The 13,599-nt window shown below is 38.4% G+C and overlaps 4 protein-coding genes across 4 annotated transcripts; all 4 read right to left on the minus strand.

Annotated features, from left to right (window-relative positions):
• Positions 1–168: 168 nt before the first annotated feature.
• LOC146469962 (adenosine receptor A1-like) lies at positions 169–3,050 on the minus strand. The gene is made up of 2 exons (XM_085122059.1): positions 2,167–3,050; positions 169–1,371 (listed from the first exon to the last, which is right to left on the minus strand). Exons 1-2 carry the CDS (start codon positions 2,693–2,695, stop codon positions 923–925), a joined length of 978 nt encoding a protein of 325 aa, XP_084978185.1. The 5' UTR covers positions 2,696–3,050; the 3' UTR covers positions 169–922.
• A 166-nt stretch (positions 3,051–3,216) lies between these two features.
• Positions 3,217–8,151, minus strand: LOC146469963 (adenosine receptor A1-like). Its single transcript, XM_085122056.1, has one exon. It carries the CDS (start codon positions 5,921–5,923, stop codon positions 4,910–4,912), a length of 1,014 nt encoding a protein of 337 aa, XP_084978182.1. The 5' UTR covers positions 5,924–8,151; the 3' UTR covers positions 3,217–4,909.
• A 141-nt stretch (positions 8,152–8,292) lies between these two features.
• Positions 8,293–10,725, minus strand: LOC146469964 (adenosine receptor A2a-like). The gene has a single exon (XM_085122057.1). It carries the CDS (start codon positions 10,530–10,532, stop codon positions 9,537–9,539), a length of 996 nt encoding a protein of 331 aa, XP_084978183.1. The 5' UTR covers positions 10,533–10,725; the 3' UTR covers positions 8,293–9,536.
• Positions 10,726–10,849: 124 nt separating this feature from the next.
• LOC146469965 (adenosine receptor A2a-like) lies at positions 10,850–12,716 on the minus strand. The gene has a single exon (XM_085122058.1). It carries the CDS (start codon positions 12,359–12,361, stop codon positions 11,369–11,371), a length of 993 nt encoding a protein of 330 aa, XP_084978184.1. The 5' UTR covers positions 12,362–12,716; the 3' UTR covers positions 10,850–11,368.
• Positions 12,717–13,599: the final 883 nt, after the last annotated feature.

A 13,599-nucleotide genomic window follows, 5' to 3' on the forward strand; every position in this document is an offset into this window, starting at 1 on the left:
CCCAAGAATTATTAATGGTGTGAGAAAGGAAGAGTGAAGTTGGTTGAAAAAGTAAAGCCGAGAAGAATGAAGTTTGTTAAAAAATTGCACGAACAAAACCTCGTTTTCTCAACCCACTTCTGAGTTTTTGGAAATCAGATAAAGCACTTCCTCGTGTTAGTATATTATGTGACTAGTTACCGCGTGGTCATAGCTTTTAGCGGTGTAACTCACTTTAATAGGCGCAATGTCAACACCCGCACTCGGTTTTGGAAAGAGTGGAATTAGTGAACATTTTGGAAGTAAATTGGCTTAGATTAAATATTTTGTCACTGATCCAAAGTATCCATGCTTCAACTGTGCCCATTTTGGCTTCCAAAATTTATTGTGCTGAAGATGCCATGGAAAACGATCAAGAAAATAGGGACGCAAAAGTAAATCTATAGCCTAAGGGATTCGCATTGTCCATTGAATGTCAGCAAATAAAGTAAACATTAAGATTTCGCCAATTTTCAAGTACAAAAAGCAAAGCATAATTTTGGCATCACGTTTTCCTTTGCTAAAATTTTGTTTTGTTTATTTTACTGATTTTCCATTTTAATGACTATAAGCTACAAGATAGCCAAATGTCTCGCCTGTGAGGTCAATTTTGAGCATGTCCCTAAATAGCTCTAAATGGAAGAGAACCAGCAAATTTTAACCATCAAGTAATCAAAATCAATAAAATAACACTAAAATGATGTGAAAATGTAAGGGCCACTACAAGAAAGTTCTTTTTTCATCGATATCAAACAGGCTGTTCTATAACGTTCTTTAAAAGTTAATGTCGTGGTCTTGTGCGACTCTTGTTGTTCTCTCCATATTTTCTTAGTTTAAGTCATGTCTTTGACAGCAACGTTTATGTGCGCAGATCATTGACTGATGGGGGGAAACTCTAAACTGTCTATAGTCTCGTATCATACTGTTCGAGTTCTATATGTTCTTCCTGGATACCTCTCTGGTGAGGTTTGGATAACAAATGCTTGAGAGAGTCTCGGAACCTTGCCAGTCTCCATGAATATAGGAAGGGATTCAGCGCAGAATTGATGTAAACGAAGATTGATGAAAACCAGAGCCCTTTCATAAGAGCTTCAAGGCTCCAACGACATAACATACAAAAATACAAGACTGAGTCAATTATAAACCAAGGAGTAAAGCAAAGGAAGAATACACACACTATTAAAGCTATGGACTTAAAGAGACGCTTCTCTCTTTGGTAAAAATGTTGGATTTGAATGGACGACATATTGCTCTTTTTTCTGGTGGGATTACTATGAAAGCGACAAAGAATTACAACGTTTACGCAGATAATTATAGTAACGGCTATAAGAACTTGGCCCGTGTAAATTATGCCGTATCAAGAAATGGTCCATTGTAGTGAGTCAAATTCGTCTTCACAAGTCCAAACAAAAGCCTTTTGTTGTTTATTGCGCTTAGGGAATTGTTCCGAGACTCGGCGAAGATGAATTTCAAATCGTCACAAAATTGTCGGCGTGTCAAATTAGCGACACTAGGGGAGAGGGGTTTGGAAAGTGGCGGAAGGTTTACTATTATTGTTATTGACCCCAAGCAAGAGACCTGGAAATGCTAAATTATTTTATACGATTTTGGATCAGTTGATAATAGCGCGCAGCACAACGCCGCAAAACAGTGAAGCTTTTATCGATGGTTTCACTTCAGGTCAAGAGTTGTGAATTTCAAAACTAACTTGTTACTCGTAAAAAAAAAAGGAAAGGAAAGAAAAGGCTTCGTTAATGAACTTTGGATTGGAAAAATCGCCCGATTAGACCGTTTGATTGAAAAGGATCAATGTGGTGAGGTCGTTGTCATTGAGTCTTAAAACAAAAGCATCGGTTGTTAGTGCGGCTCGTAAAGAAGAGGTGTTAGCTTAAAACTATCACGCTTTCACTCGCGACGCGACGCTTTCGCCAAATATGCAAATTTCGAACTCGTGCAGTCATCGGCTATTTTTTAATTTCCCTCGTGAATTTCGCTATTGTAATAACAGCGAGTTTGAATTTCCCTCCTGAATTAATAAGCCTTTGTTTGGCACTAAAGCTATTGTTTCAAAATCTCCTTTTATGGCCGTATTTGCGACGCTAAACAAAGACCATTGTCTTTGAATTTGATCAGCTTTTCTTGATACGCTAAAAATAATGAAGAGATCCAATAGTGCCGCGTGCAAAACTCCCAAAACCAACGCGTAGCCCCAAATTAAGATGGTTGCTATCGAAACACGTTTGTTGGTGACCTTCACTCGATACTGAAGAGGTGCAAACAGTGCGAAAAGTCTATCAAGTGTCAATAAAAGCACATGACCAACTGATACGCTGGATAATACAGCATTTATCGCGAGAGGCACACTCACGGAGAAAGTTGGTTGATCTCCCACGCCTATAAGCAGCGACCAATCGGCGAGTAAAGGACACAAGATTGAACCAACCAAGACATCAGCAATGGCCATCGAGAATAGAATGCGGCTGGAAGTGAAGGAGCGAAGTGTCCTCAAAGGGTCTTTCCAAATAACGATGATAATTAACACATTTCCTATCACAATAAGAGGTGCTAGGGTCACCAACGATATTCCGACCACTAATGCTAACGGCCTTTTCTTTTCCATGGAATTCCAGAATTCGTGATCATGACCGTCAAAAAAACTGGCGTTTTCTTGGTCCATTTCTTAGTGTTCGACAGTTTATCAAAGGGATGTGCTCTTTCTGGAGGCCTTCAGTTAATTACTATGTATCTCGGTGTTGCTTAATTGCAAAGTGAGGAGAAATTTTCTTTGACGCATACATCAATCTTTTTGGTGGTGTGAGAAATGGACAACTGTAGATTGCAAATTTAGGTGCAAATTAGATGTCCGTCTCTCAAATGCAAATAGTAACCGCAGAGTCATCACAAGCAATGGAGACCAAAATATTAATAACAAGATAAACGATGGTCTAAGACCTATTTATAAACTATAAGGTTCTCTTATGTCGGGATCTCGAACTTTTATGTAATATGTTAAGTCCTTCTATATAGCGTATCTCTTAGAAAAGTCCATAACTCCTGCCTCTAAGGGAACTTGCGTGCTGGTCACTGTCTAATAAGCGTTATCGCTTTAATGGATGGGAATCTTTAAGCATGACTCACTGAGATCCGACTGCCTTTAAAAATTAAAGCCGACTTCCTAAATTTTCTTTAAAAGTAGTAGAAAGAGCGGGTTAAGGGGAAAAGTGGTTGTTCGACTCCAAAACCTCATGATATTGGTGGTTGGGAAAATTATAGCTAGCAACCAGGCTCGCTGGGGAAATTGAGAACGCAATTAAGGAACTCTTCTAATGTTTTGTAGGGTAAATATTCTGCTTTCAGTTAAAAATTACTCTTTTCAGAAATGTTAGTTAGTTTCCTCAGCTGCTTACTCTGTCGGATGTTTTTTGTATGCGATTGGCTTATTCCGCATGTTTACTGAACATGCACGTATAATAAAACCGAATATTTGAACAGCTTTAATGGATAGGTCATGTCCGAGTTGCTGTGAACCTCTGTGAAAGCTTAGTTTTGTTTGCATTTGAATGAAAACTAATTTTCATCATAAAAACTTTTCACTTACTAATTAGCCTCGTTTTCCTCGTTTTTGAGGGTCTAAAGAACTCGGAAATGGCATATTGAAGATGTCCTTAGGCTAATCGAGTTTTGAGGGAGAAGGTGAGTGCGTCTTGAAGGACAAGAATATTCATGATAGGATAAGGCTCGGAAAAGTTGTCGAATTGAGGCGATTGGTCACGTGGCAACGACATGTGACCATGGTCCTGTTATGTAACCTTTTAATGCCAAGTCACACACATGACCTAATTTTATCCACGATAGAATATTTTATTCGTGTTAGTGGCGTGGTCAAGAGACTGGTTTACAAAATCATTTTTCGCCACGTTACTTGATTTTGAGCACTGGAATTGTATTGGGAGATCCCTGGTTCAAGGTCTCGTTTCTGACTAATGGCTCCGCCTTTTATACCAACCTTGTTTCCCACCGCCTTTCCTTTGAAAATCATATCCGGAGGGTCATATGGCAGTCCCAAAGGTTTTGCTCCTGGATCATCTTGACTCCAGGTCGGATTCTCCAAGAATTTCAATTTGATATTTTTATAGGTTACAGTGAGTTTGTGAGGTAGAAAATCGTAAACACCCTTGTGAGACTTAAATTAAAGACGTCGTCTTGTGCGACTAGCAGCAGTGATCTTCGAATTAATTCTGTGTGTAAACAAGACATCAAACTGCAATCGGACCATATAAATTGAACATCCTGACGCCACAGTAGAAGGACAATCACTAAAGCAATATATTACCGTTTGCAAGTTCAAATTCAATAAAATAAAATAAATAAATCACTTCATTTAAGTGTCAATGTATTTAGCGCACAGCACTTATTGGGGACACTTTCCAAAACGAATTGGAATTTAGAAGTGTTGGTTTTGTAGGGGACGGGAAAACGGGAGTACGCGGAGAAAAACCTCTCGGAGCAAGGACGAGAACCAACAACAAACTCAACCCACATATGCCGCCGAGTCCGGGAATCGAACCCCGTCCACATTGGTAGGAGGCGAGTGCTCTCACCTGACTGCGACATCCATGCTCCCCTCAACATCAACGTCGGTCAGAATTTAATGAAATCAACACGGACCAATTTTTGAAAATTGGTAAATTTTGTATTGATGGCGTCTACGACTCTGTGTACCTCCTAGCCCTTTGAAATTCTAGCATACTAATTATTATTCCAAGGTTTCTTTTCCTTCCTGAAAACGCTGTCTACGTATCCTTATGTCAAAGTTTTGAGGTGGTTTATTGCAGCTGTTAGTTAGAACTACAACTTATTTCCTAACTGACGAGATGGCATTTAAGCACTCTCACAACCTTGAATCATGTGTTTGCCTTTCGTCAGTAACATTGACTGCATTTCTCCGCGGTCCGTTTGGACAGCAATATTTTCTCCAAAAATACTTGAAAGTGGCTTGAAATTTGGAAAACCTCCACGCGTATAAAAACGGATTCATAGCAGAATTAAAAAATATAATAAATTCTGCCGCGTGGTTAAAAACCAACCAGGATTTTCTGTGACAAGCCTGCCGGCAGAAGAAGAATAAAAACTGGTTTACCAACCATGGAAGAAAACAAACGTAAAAGGCTAGAATGACCGAGAGAATTACCACGAACACTTTCTTCTCCCTTTCGTAAAGCAAGACCTTGTTGGACTGAGAGTTTTCACTCATAATTCGAGTCTTATGATGTTTGCATAGCTGCCTCAGCGTCACAAAGTACAAAAAACTAAAGCTCTCTGAGGAAAGCCCAACTAGTATGGTGTAAATGAAGAACAACACGAGAAAATATTCTTGCAGTAAGCTTGCCAGGACAGCAAAAGAAAAACAAGAAACCCATATTGATGAAGAGGCGATCGCCACTCGCTTTTTCGTAAATATCAGCCGATATTTGAAGGGCTTTGCCAAAGCATAATACCTGTCGATAGTCAACAGCAAAATGTGGCCAACGGATACAATAAGAAAAAAATGGCTGAATATCAAAACGGGCAAAAGGGACGTCCAGGGGTCTGTTTTCATCGCAAGGCGGAAATAAAACGCGGAGGTACCAGGGGCAAGGACCAATCCAACCATTACATCGGCTATTGCTAGCGATAGGAGAATTACGTTTGTTGGCGAATACCTCAATGTCTTTAATGGATCTGTCCACACTGCGGCAATAACAAACGTGTTTCCCACTACGGCTGCTACTGATAAAAGTAAATAGCAGATACCCATAATTGTCATTTGCGTTACAGATTCTTCCTTCATCAGTTCTTTAAGCTTGCTTACAAGCATTTTTCCGGAAGCATTCCAGTAATCCATGTGACCAAACACGGCGGCCATGTTAGCTGCTATTACAGTATATCTGAGGAGAATAATTCTGGTGATCCGTAGTATAAATCTGTTCCAGCACTCGCCAATTGGTTTCAGATAATAAAACAGCTTATTATGTTTCTCGCATCATCCAAGCAAAATTGTGATGTTATTACGGTACCAGGGTGAACCGACAAGATCACTTTAATTTTTTTCCTGTTCTGAATAGCCAGAATGATGACTTCACTCTCAGAGAAAAGAAGACATCCATATAAGTTCAGGGTTTACCTAGTCTGTTTATTGCTTTTCAAAAGTATTGTTTATACATCCTTTAAGAATAGGTAGAAGAGATAAAGAAACTCATATATATGCAAATGACCAAAGTAGACCACCGTTTAATTTCATATATCTTAAAGCAATGAAACTGATAATATATTATACATATAAATTGTCTTTCAAATGATAAAGCAAATTTTTATTGTTTTTACTTCATACTGGTATTATTATCAAGTGGTACCGCCCAGAGAAACAAGATCACTTGTAATTTTCTCCCAAGACAACCTATTTCAGGATTACTTCTTTCGCAGTGAAAGAGTTGTGTTTGAGCATACCACACCACAGTTGAATATCTTAACAAAAACGTTTCCATTGGTCAGTTGCTCCAACTCATTCCAAATTCTATTGTTTTTTGTGCAGGGTATAGGCCAAAAAACCAAACAAAAACATACAACAAAGAAGTTTATCAGGTTTCATAACCGTTGCCTTAAATTAACTATGGTTTAAGAACGAAACTTTTTTCATGAAGGAAATTTTCGGATTGTTGATTGTGTCAAGGTAGTACTATATTTATTTGAATAATGAATTGCGTCAAATCGAAAAATTTGACAGCCGGATTTATTCTTGAAAAACGAATTAGTCAATTTAATTCTGATGAAGTCGTGTTTTCGGCTGACTGTAACTGTTTGGTAAAACTTATTCTTATATGGGTTTAGGGTAGATCCACGTTAAACCTTGAGTGACCATATAAGGAGTAGTTTGTTCAGGTGCACTGATGGAATACGCAAGCGATCAAGGGATGAAGGGAACAAACAAAATCCACAAAACTTGTATACTGTTAATAATCAAGAATAGAAACTTATGACACTTTTATACCCTTCGTGAAATTGTCAAATAAAATGTCAAAAAATACCTTGGGTTCTTAGTAACGAGTACTGATATCGGCAGACAGATGAGACACTACCAGCGTATCTCTCTAAATATATTTGGACATTTATGCTTTTAAAATGTCGACAAAATACCACTGACTATATGTTTACTAGGTGCTTTTCATAAATTTTTAGTCACAATTGATTCATTTTTACAAACGCAGACGCAGAAAATCAGAAAATCAGTGGTTAAGATATGATTTTCCAAATATATTCAGACATTAGTTTTCAACCGGTTTATAAAGTACGGATTAATAAATGTTTTCCGTTCGGGTCCAGTCATTTTGTAATTGTAATAGGACTGACTAGAGTCCAATTCAGTCCGTCTAATTATAATATGATTTGAGTGACTAAAACAAAATCAGACTCGGCCGCGTAGCGGAAGTCCAGATAACTTTAATCCCGAGTATGACTACAGAAAGAATTGGACAACGCGATTTGGAACAAAAATGTCATGCATATATTTTTTAAGCTTTTTAAAATTATTGTGCTTAATTATCTCTGAAAAATGCGTGGTTACTCCCAATTTTTTTTGTATTACAACCACCCATGCTAAGGTTAAGATCGGCTGCTTTCTCTCATAATCATAAACTGCACAAAAATACCACTCTATTAACTGAGAAAAACATAACCATAACTAACACATAAAATAAAATCATAGCCATCGCTTATACTTCCCCGTTTAGAATAAGCAGAATGAGGTAAACAAAAAGAAAACTCATATCTATGCAAATGATCTAATTCATATCTCTTTCAATAGCCCTTTTCACGGTTGATTTTTCTCATTTGCATTACAATGTTATCCAATGTGGATGCGAGGAAATTTCGGGCTAAAACTACAAAATAGCCCGAAATTGCCTCACAAACATGCTAGATTTCATTGTAATGCAAATGAGCAGAGTTAACCGTGAAAAGGGTTATTGTCATAAATTTAATCGAAGTTTGTTTCAAATGAAAGTTATATTAGATATAAACTTCATGGGGTCCTTTAATAAAAGTTTGATAAGATCACTGATCAGGTATTATTATACGCGTCTCAGGATATTTGCTATCTCTCAGAGCCTTGATTGATTAAGCCATTCGCAGCCAAATCTACCAGATTCTATCATGACTGATTCGATGGCCGTTTGTGCCTTACACTTCTCAGCAACTCGGTATCAGTTCAGTATATGATTCATGTAGTCGTGTAATTGACTTCTTTTCTTGTTTTTACTGTTGTTCATTTTACATTGTTAAATATTTCTAAGTTAGATCTTAATCAAAAAATTAATATTGTGCCCTGTGGGACTCACGATTGACCTAAATGGATTTACTGAGTCAGTATGCATTGTCACTGTAGAATGCCGGATGGATTTCCATGTTAGCGAAAACGATTCACTAGTTTATAATAGTACTGCGACCTACCTCTACGCTTTTGGGTCCATTTTGTTTTCTGAACGAATGATCTACTTTTTTCATGAAAAAGAAATATCCTCCGTCAATGATTTTCTTTTCGTAAATGTTTTAGTGAGTACTGTTTAAAGTCAAATCCCTTTATTGCGGACACCCTCGGGACCGCGAGTCATTGTCCTGTCCGTAATAGTGGCTGTCTACCGGGGATTTAGCTGCTGTCCGTATTATCGGGGTGTCCGTAATAGCGAGGTATCCGCAAGGCGAGAGTTGACTGTATACATAAACCTAGTATTTTGGGAGGCCTTATTTCAATCATAACCATGTCTACTGTCAAGGTAGATAGACACCTGCCTATGTTCAGTTTTTTAAAGGCCTAACTTCTTGCATGTGCTGCCTGCAGGCAGGATGGAGGCCTTGCCGTTAAAGCCTTGTATCCCAAAAAGAATCATCGACTTGTCGGTTTGCACTGACATGGCACCAGCGCCAGTGTTCAAGAAGTGCTTAAATGTATCTCGATATTTAGGAAGCCTCCATGCGTACAAAAATGGATTTACGGCTGAATTTGCCTACATTTATCCGGCTGTAAACGCATAAACCAACATCAACAGCGATAAATTTTTGGCGCATGGAATACAAATGTAAAGTAGTATCTGTACTATGAACCAAGGCATGAAACAGATGAAGAACACGCAGATGATGATGGCAATGGCCTTGCGGAGCGTTCTTTCTCTTTGAAGCATTTGTTGACGATGTACTGCTGACTGGTCCTCCAGTGCTTCAGTGGTAGTCTTAGCATATTTGTGAAAGCGATACAGGATCACAATGTACAACGCCACTGGAATGGGGTGACCAAAGCGAAAAACCTGTTGGTGGTTAAGAGGAGCATGTGACTGATGCTGACAGTTACAAAGAGAGAACTAGATGTTAAAGGTCTAAATGGTGGGTCTTCATGGTAAGGTTCGTGAAAAGGTAGCGCAATATACCTAACACCACACTTCATTTTAACTTTCAATGTTAGACTTTCATGCCGTGATTTCTGGAGGACTTTAAAGCCTTGTATCGTAACAATCCCTGCCTTGCCTGTTTTCAATGCTGTAGCAGCACTTTCGCCTCTTCAAGAAGTGCTTGAACGTATCTCGATATTTAGGAAGCCTCCATGCGTACAAGAATGGATTTACGGCTGAATTTGCTTGCATTAATCCGGCTGTAAACGCAAAAACCAGCCACAAAAGCGATAAATTTTGGGCGCATGGAATACAAATGTAAAGTAGTATCTGTACTATGAACCAAGGCATGAAACAGATTAAGAACACACAGATGATGATGGCGATGGCCTTGCAGAGCGTTCTTTCTCTTTGAAGTATTTGTTGACGATGTAGTGCTGACTGGTCCTCCAGTGCTTCAGTGGTAGTCTTAACATATTTGTGAAAGCGATACAGGATCACAATGTACAACCCCAAAATACAAACGATTATAAAGAAAACTTGTATGTTGTAAATGGCTGCCAGTATGACAAAACGTTTTTGCCATAAAGAAAATACACATCCGAACAACAAAAAATAGACCCAGCAACTAACTGTCGCGATACCGACTCGTTTGTTTGTCACTTTAACTCGATACTGGAGTGGGGTGACCAAAGCGAAAAACCTGTCTGTGGTTAAGAGGAGCATGTGACCTATACTGACATTTACAAAGAGAAAACTAGATGCAAAAAGTCCAAACGGTAGGTCTTGATGGTAAAATACAGCCCATCCCCAATAAGCAGTCAATGGACATCCAACTAAACCAACCAAAAGATCGGCAATAGCCATAGACAGGAGAATAAAGTTTGATGGTGACGATCGTAGGTTCTTCAAAGGATCTCTCCAAACTGACAAGACGACCAATGAATTGCCAAGCACAATTATTGGAGACATGGTAATAGCAGGTATAGCAATAGTCGCGGATATAGTCTTTGCATTTCCAGCACGAAGCCATGCCTTTTGTAAAGCGTCTTCGCTTGACAGATTCCAAAAATTGAAGTGACCTGTAACGGCAGCCATTTCGCCAGGAGAAGTTCCAATCTCGCCGTTGAGATGTTGCTTTGACTCAGCTTTTTTCCGAATCTTCCTGTTTGGCGTGTGTTTCGTGATCAACGCTGATGAGTACAGAATCCCTAACTGTTTGTTCTAATTGATTTGAAAGGAAGTGTGACGTATGTAAGTCTTAGTTGAAACCTTTATAATTGAAAGTTTGCATATTGTATATTATATAGTATATATACATATATATATATATTATAAATGTGACAACTTCTGACGAGGTGTTCCAATGTGATTCATGAACGGGATTAAATCAAAAATTCAAAAACCTCCGTACCAGTTTTCGTAACTCAAAATATTGCATTTAGATTTTTCTTGAAGCAGGTTATTTTCTTAAACCTTTGATTAAACAAAGCTACACGATATTTACAGAGTTAGGAAATTGTATTTGCCATCTCTGACGTTGAGAAGGCAGTTATAACTGGCAAGTCAGGCCTTTCTTTGTAACTTTTAAATTTAAAAATGTTTAAAAATACGAATGACGGCACACACGATTGTGCTGTAGATGGGAAGGCAATTCTTTTTATTATTTAGTACAATTGCCTTTTACTGCTGAAGGCAATCCTTATCTTTTGTTACAAATGAAAGCTGTGCGACATCTTCCTAGTAAGAAAAGCACATTTGAATACAGCTTCCATTAAGAATACTCGTTTTCATCTTTATGGAAATTTTACCGGCTGTCATTTTGGAAAAAAGATAATAACCATTTTCAAAACATTCTGCTGCTTTTGGCCCACTATAGCTTCATTTTAATTCAGTTTAATTTTAGACTTTCATTCCGTGATTTCTGGAGGATTTTAAAGCCTTGTATCCTGATAATCCCTGACTTGCCTGTTTTCAATGCTGTGGCAGTACTTTCGCTTCTTCAAGAAGTGCTTGAATGTATCTCGATATTTAGGAAGCCTCCATGCGTACAGAAATGGGTTTACTGCGGAATTTGAATACATCCAAGCGGCAATGATTGCATACACTAACATCAACAGGGACAGATTACGGCCGCATGGAATACAAACATATAATAGTATTTGCAATATAAACCAAGGCACAAAGCAGATTAGAAATGCACAGATGACGATGGCGATGGCTTTACATACAGTTCTTTCCCTATGAAGAATCTGTTCACGAATTGTTGGTGACTGGTCCTCCAGTGCTTTAGTGGTCTGTGAATATTTGTGAAAGCGACTTAAAGTCACAAAGTTCATGACCAAGATACAGATCAGAATACAGAAGATTTGCACGTTGTATATAGTTCCCACGATGATGTACTGGTTTGGCCAAACGGCAAATGCGCATCCGAATAGCACGAAATAGATCCAACATGCTACAGTAGCGATGCAGACTCGCCTATTTGTAACCTTGACTCGATATTGGAATGGAGTCACCAAAGCAAAGAATCTGTCGATGCTTAGCAGAAGCACATGGCCAGCACTGACATTAATTAGCGTAGAAAAGAATTTCAAAGGTTCAAATGCCGGATTGCTCCTGTGAAATACAGCCCAGCCCCAATACGCAGTCAGAGGACACGCCACCAAACCAATCAGAAGGTCAGCAATGGACATGGAAAGAATGATAAAGTTTGAAGGTGATGACCGAAGTTTCTTCAGGGGATCTTTCCAAACTGATACGAAGACCAACGAATTTCCAAACACGATGATCGGAGACATGATCATTGCCAGAACAGCAACAGTTGTGGATATGGTCTTTACATTGTCGACCTTGAGCCATACGTTTAGCAAGGCTTCTTCGCTTGTCATATTCCAGAAATCAAAGTTGCCCGTAATGGCCGCCATTGTTGTCAGTAAGAACTCTCCAGGAGGTCGTTCAGTTTTGATTTGCGATATACCTCTTTGTTTGACCCTAGTTTCGCGCTAGGCGCTGGTGACCTAACGACTCCGAGACGTTTTACTGATTGTCAATACTGAGATTGAGTGTGAGTACAAGTAAAACTTTTAGCGGATTTATCTATCGGTGAATTTGCATATTATCCACTCACTAATGGATGTGGGAACTGATCGGCTGAATAAATAAAAGAAAAAAACAAAAAGAACAAATTGATGTAAAATTTAGTTAAAAACTTACCATGTTTACCTAACTCGTTTTACTGCTAACATGTTTGGATGAAAAAAAGTTCTTACCAGCGACATTTTAAACTTCATTAATAACTCATCAGGAAAGCTTACAAGATATCTGCGGTTTTAATGGCCATTTGTAAATCGCATACACATTTTTTTCCTGATTTCTGGGGGAAAAAACCTTTTTCATCTGATTCCATTCGGTCAGCTGAGAAATGACTTAGGCAACAACATTCACGGTTAGATATATGCGTGCCCTTAGCAGCGTAGAATGTATCAGAATATATAACTGTATTAAGAAACTTAAAAATAATTAAAAATTGTAAGTCAAGATATCATATCAGGCAGATAAAGTGTAAGATAGCCGTTATTTAGGCCACGAACAATATATGAGGTAATATTGTTGATCACTGAGGGTGAAGTCAAAATTAATGCATTACATCGCATATTAACGCTAAATCTCTCAATGTCTCTCTCCAGTTTCTCTTGTTACAGTTGACACAGCTGCATCAGACAAAATTCAAAGCTTAAAAGTTATTCGTGTCTTGGCGTTGCCATTCGTCAGAAGGAAATTAGAGGTGGGCTGGAATACGAATAAATCAACCCTTATCACACGTCATATGTATTTTAGTTTTACTGTTGTACAATCAGCGAAAAAGGTTCGATATTTCGAAATATATGACAGCAGATCACGCACGCATATCATTGGTTAGGGAATGATCAAAAGCGCAAATAAATATGACAACCTACGTCTTTCTAATTTACTTACCCTAATGATTGAAAAAACTGCAAAAACGTTCAGGATTATGTGTTCAACAGCGAAGATCATGTACACGACTGAAACGAGAACTTAAAATTACAGGAACTCGGCGCCATAGTGATTTCAAAAATGTTTATATTTCAAATCTCTTAAAAACATTAAAAAAAACGTTGTTCACTGACGTTAACCTCCCTGA

The sequence above is a fragment of the Pavona decussata genome, unplaced genomic scaffold, assembly GCF_977016875.1.
Source record: "Pavona decussata unplaced genomic scaffold, jaPavDecu1.1 SCAFFOLD_114, whole genome shotgun sequence".
NCBI lineage: Eukaryota > Metazoa > Cnidaria > Anthozoa > Scleractinia > Agariciidae > Pavona > Pavona decussata.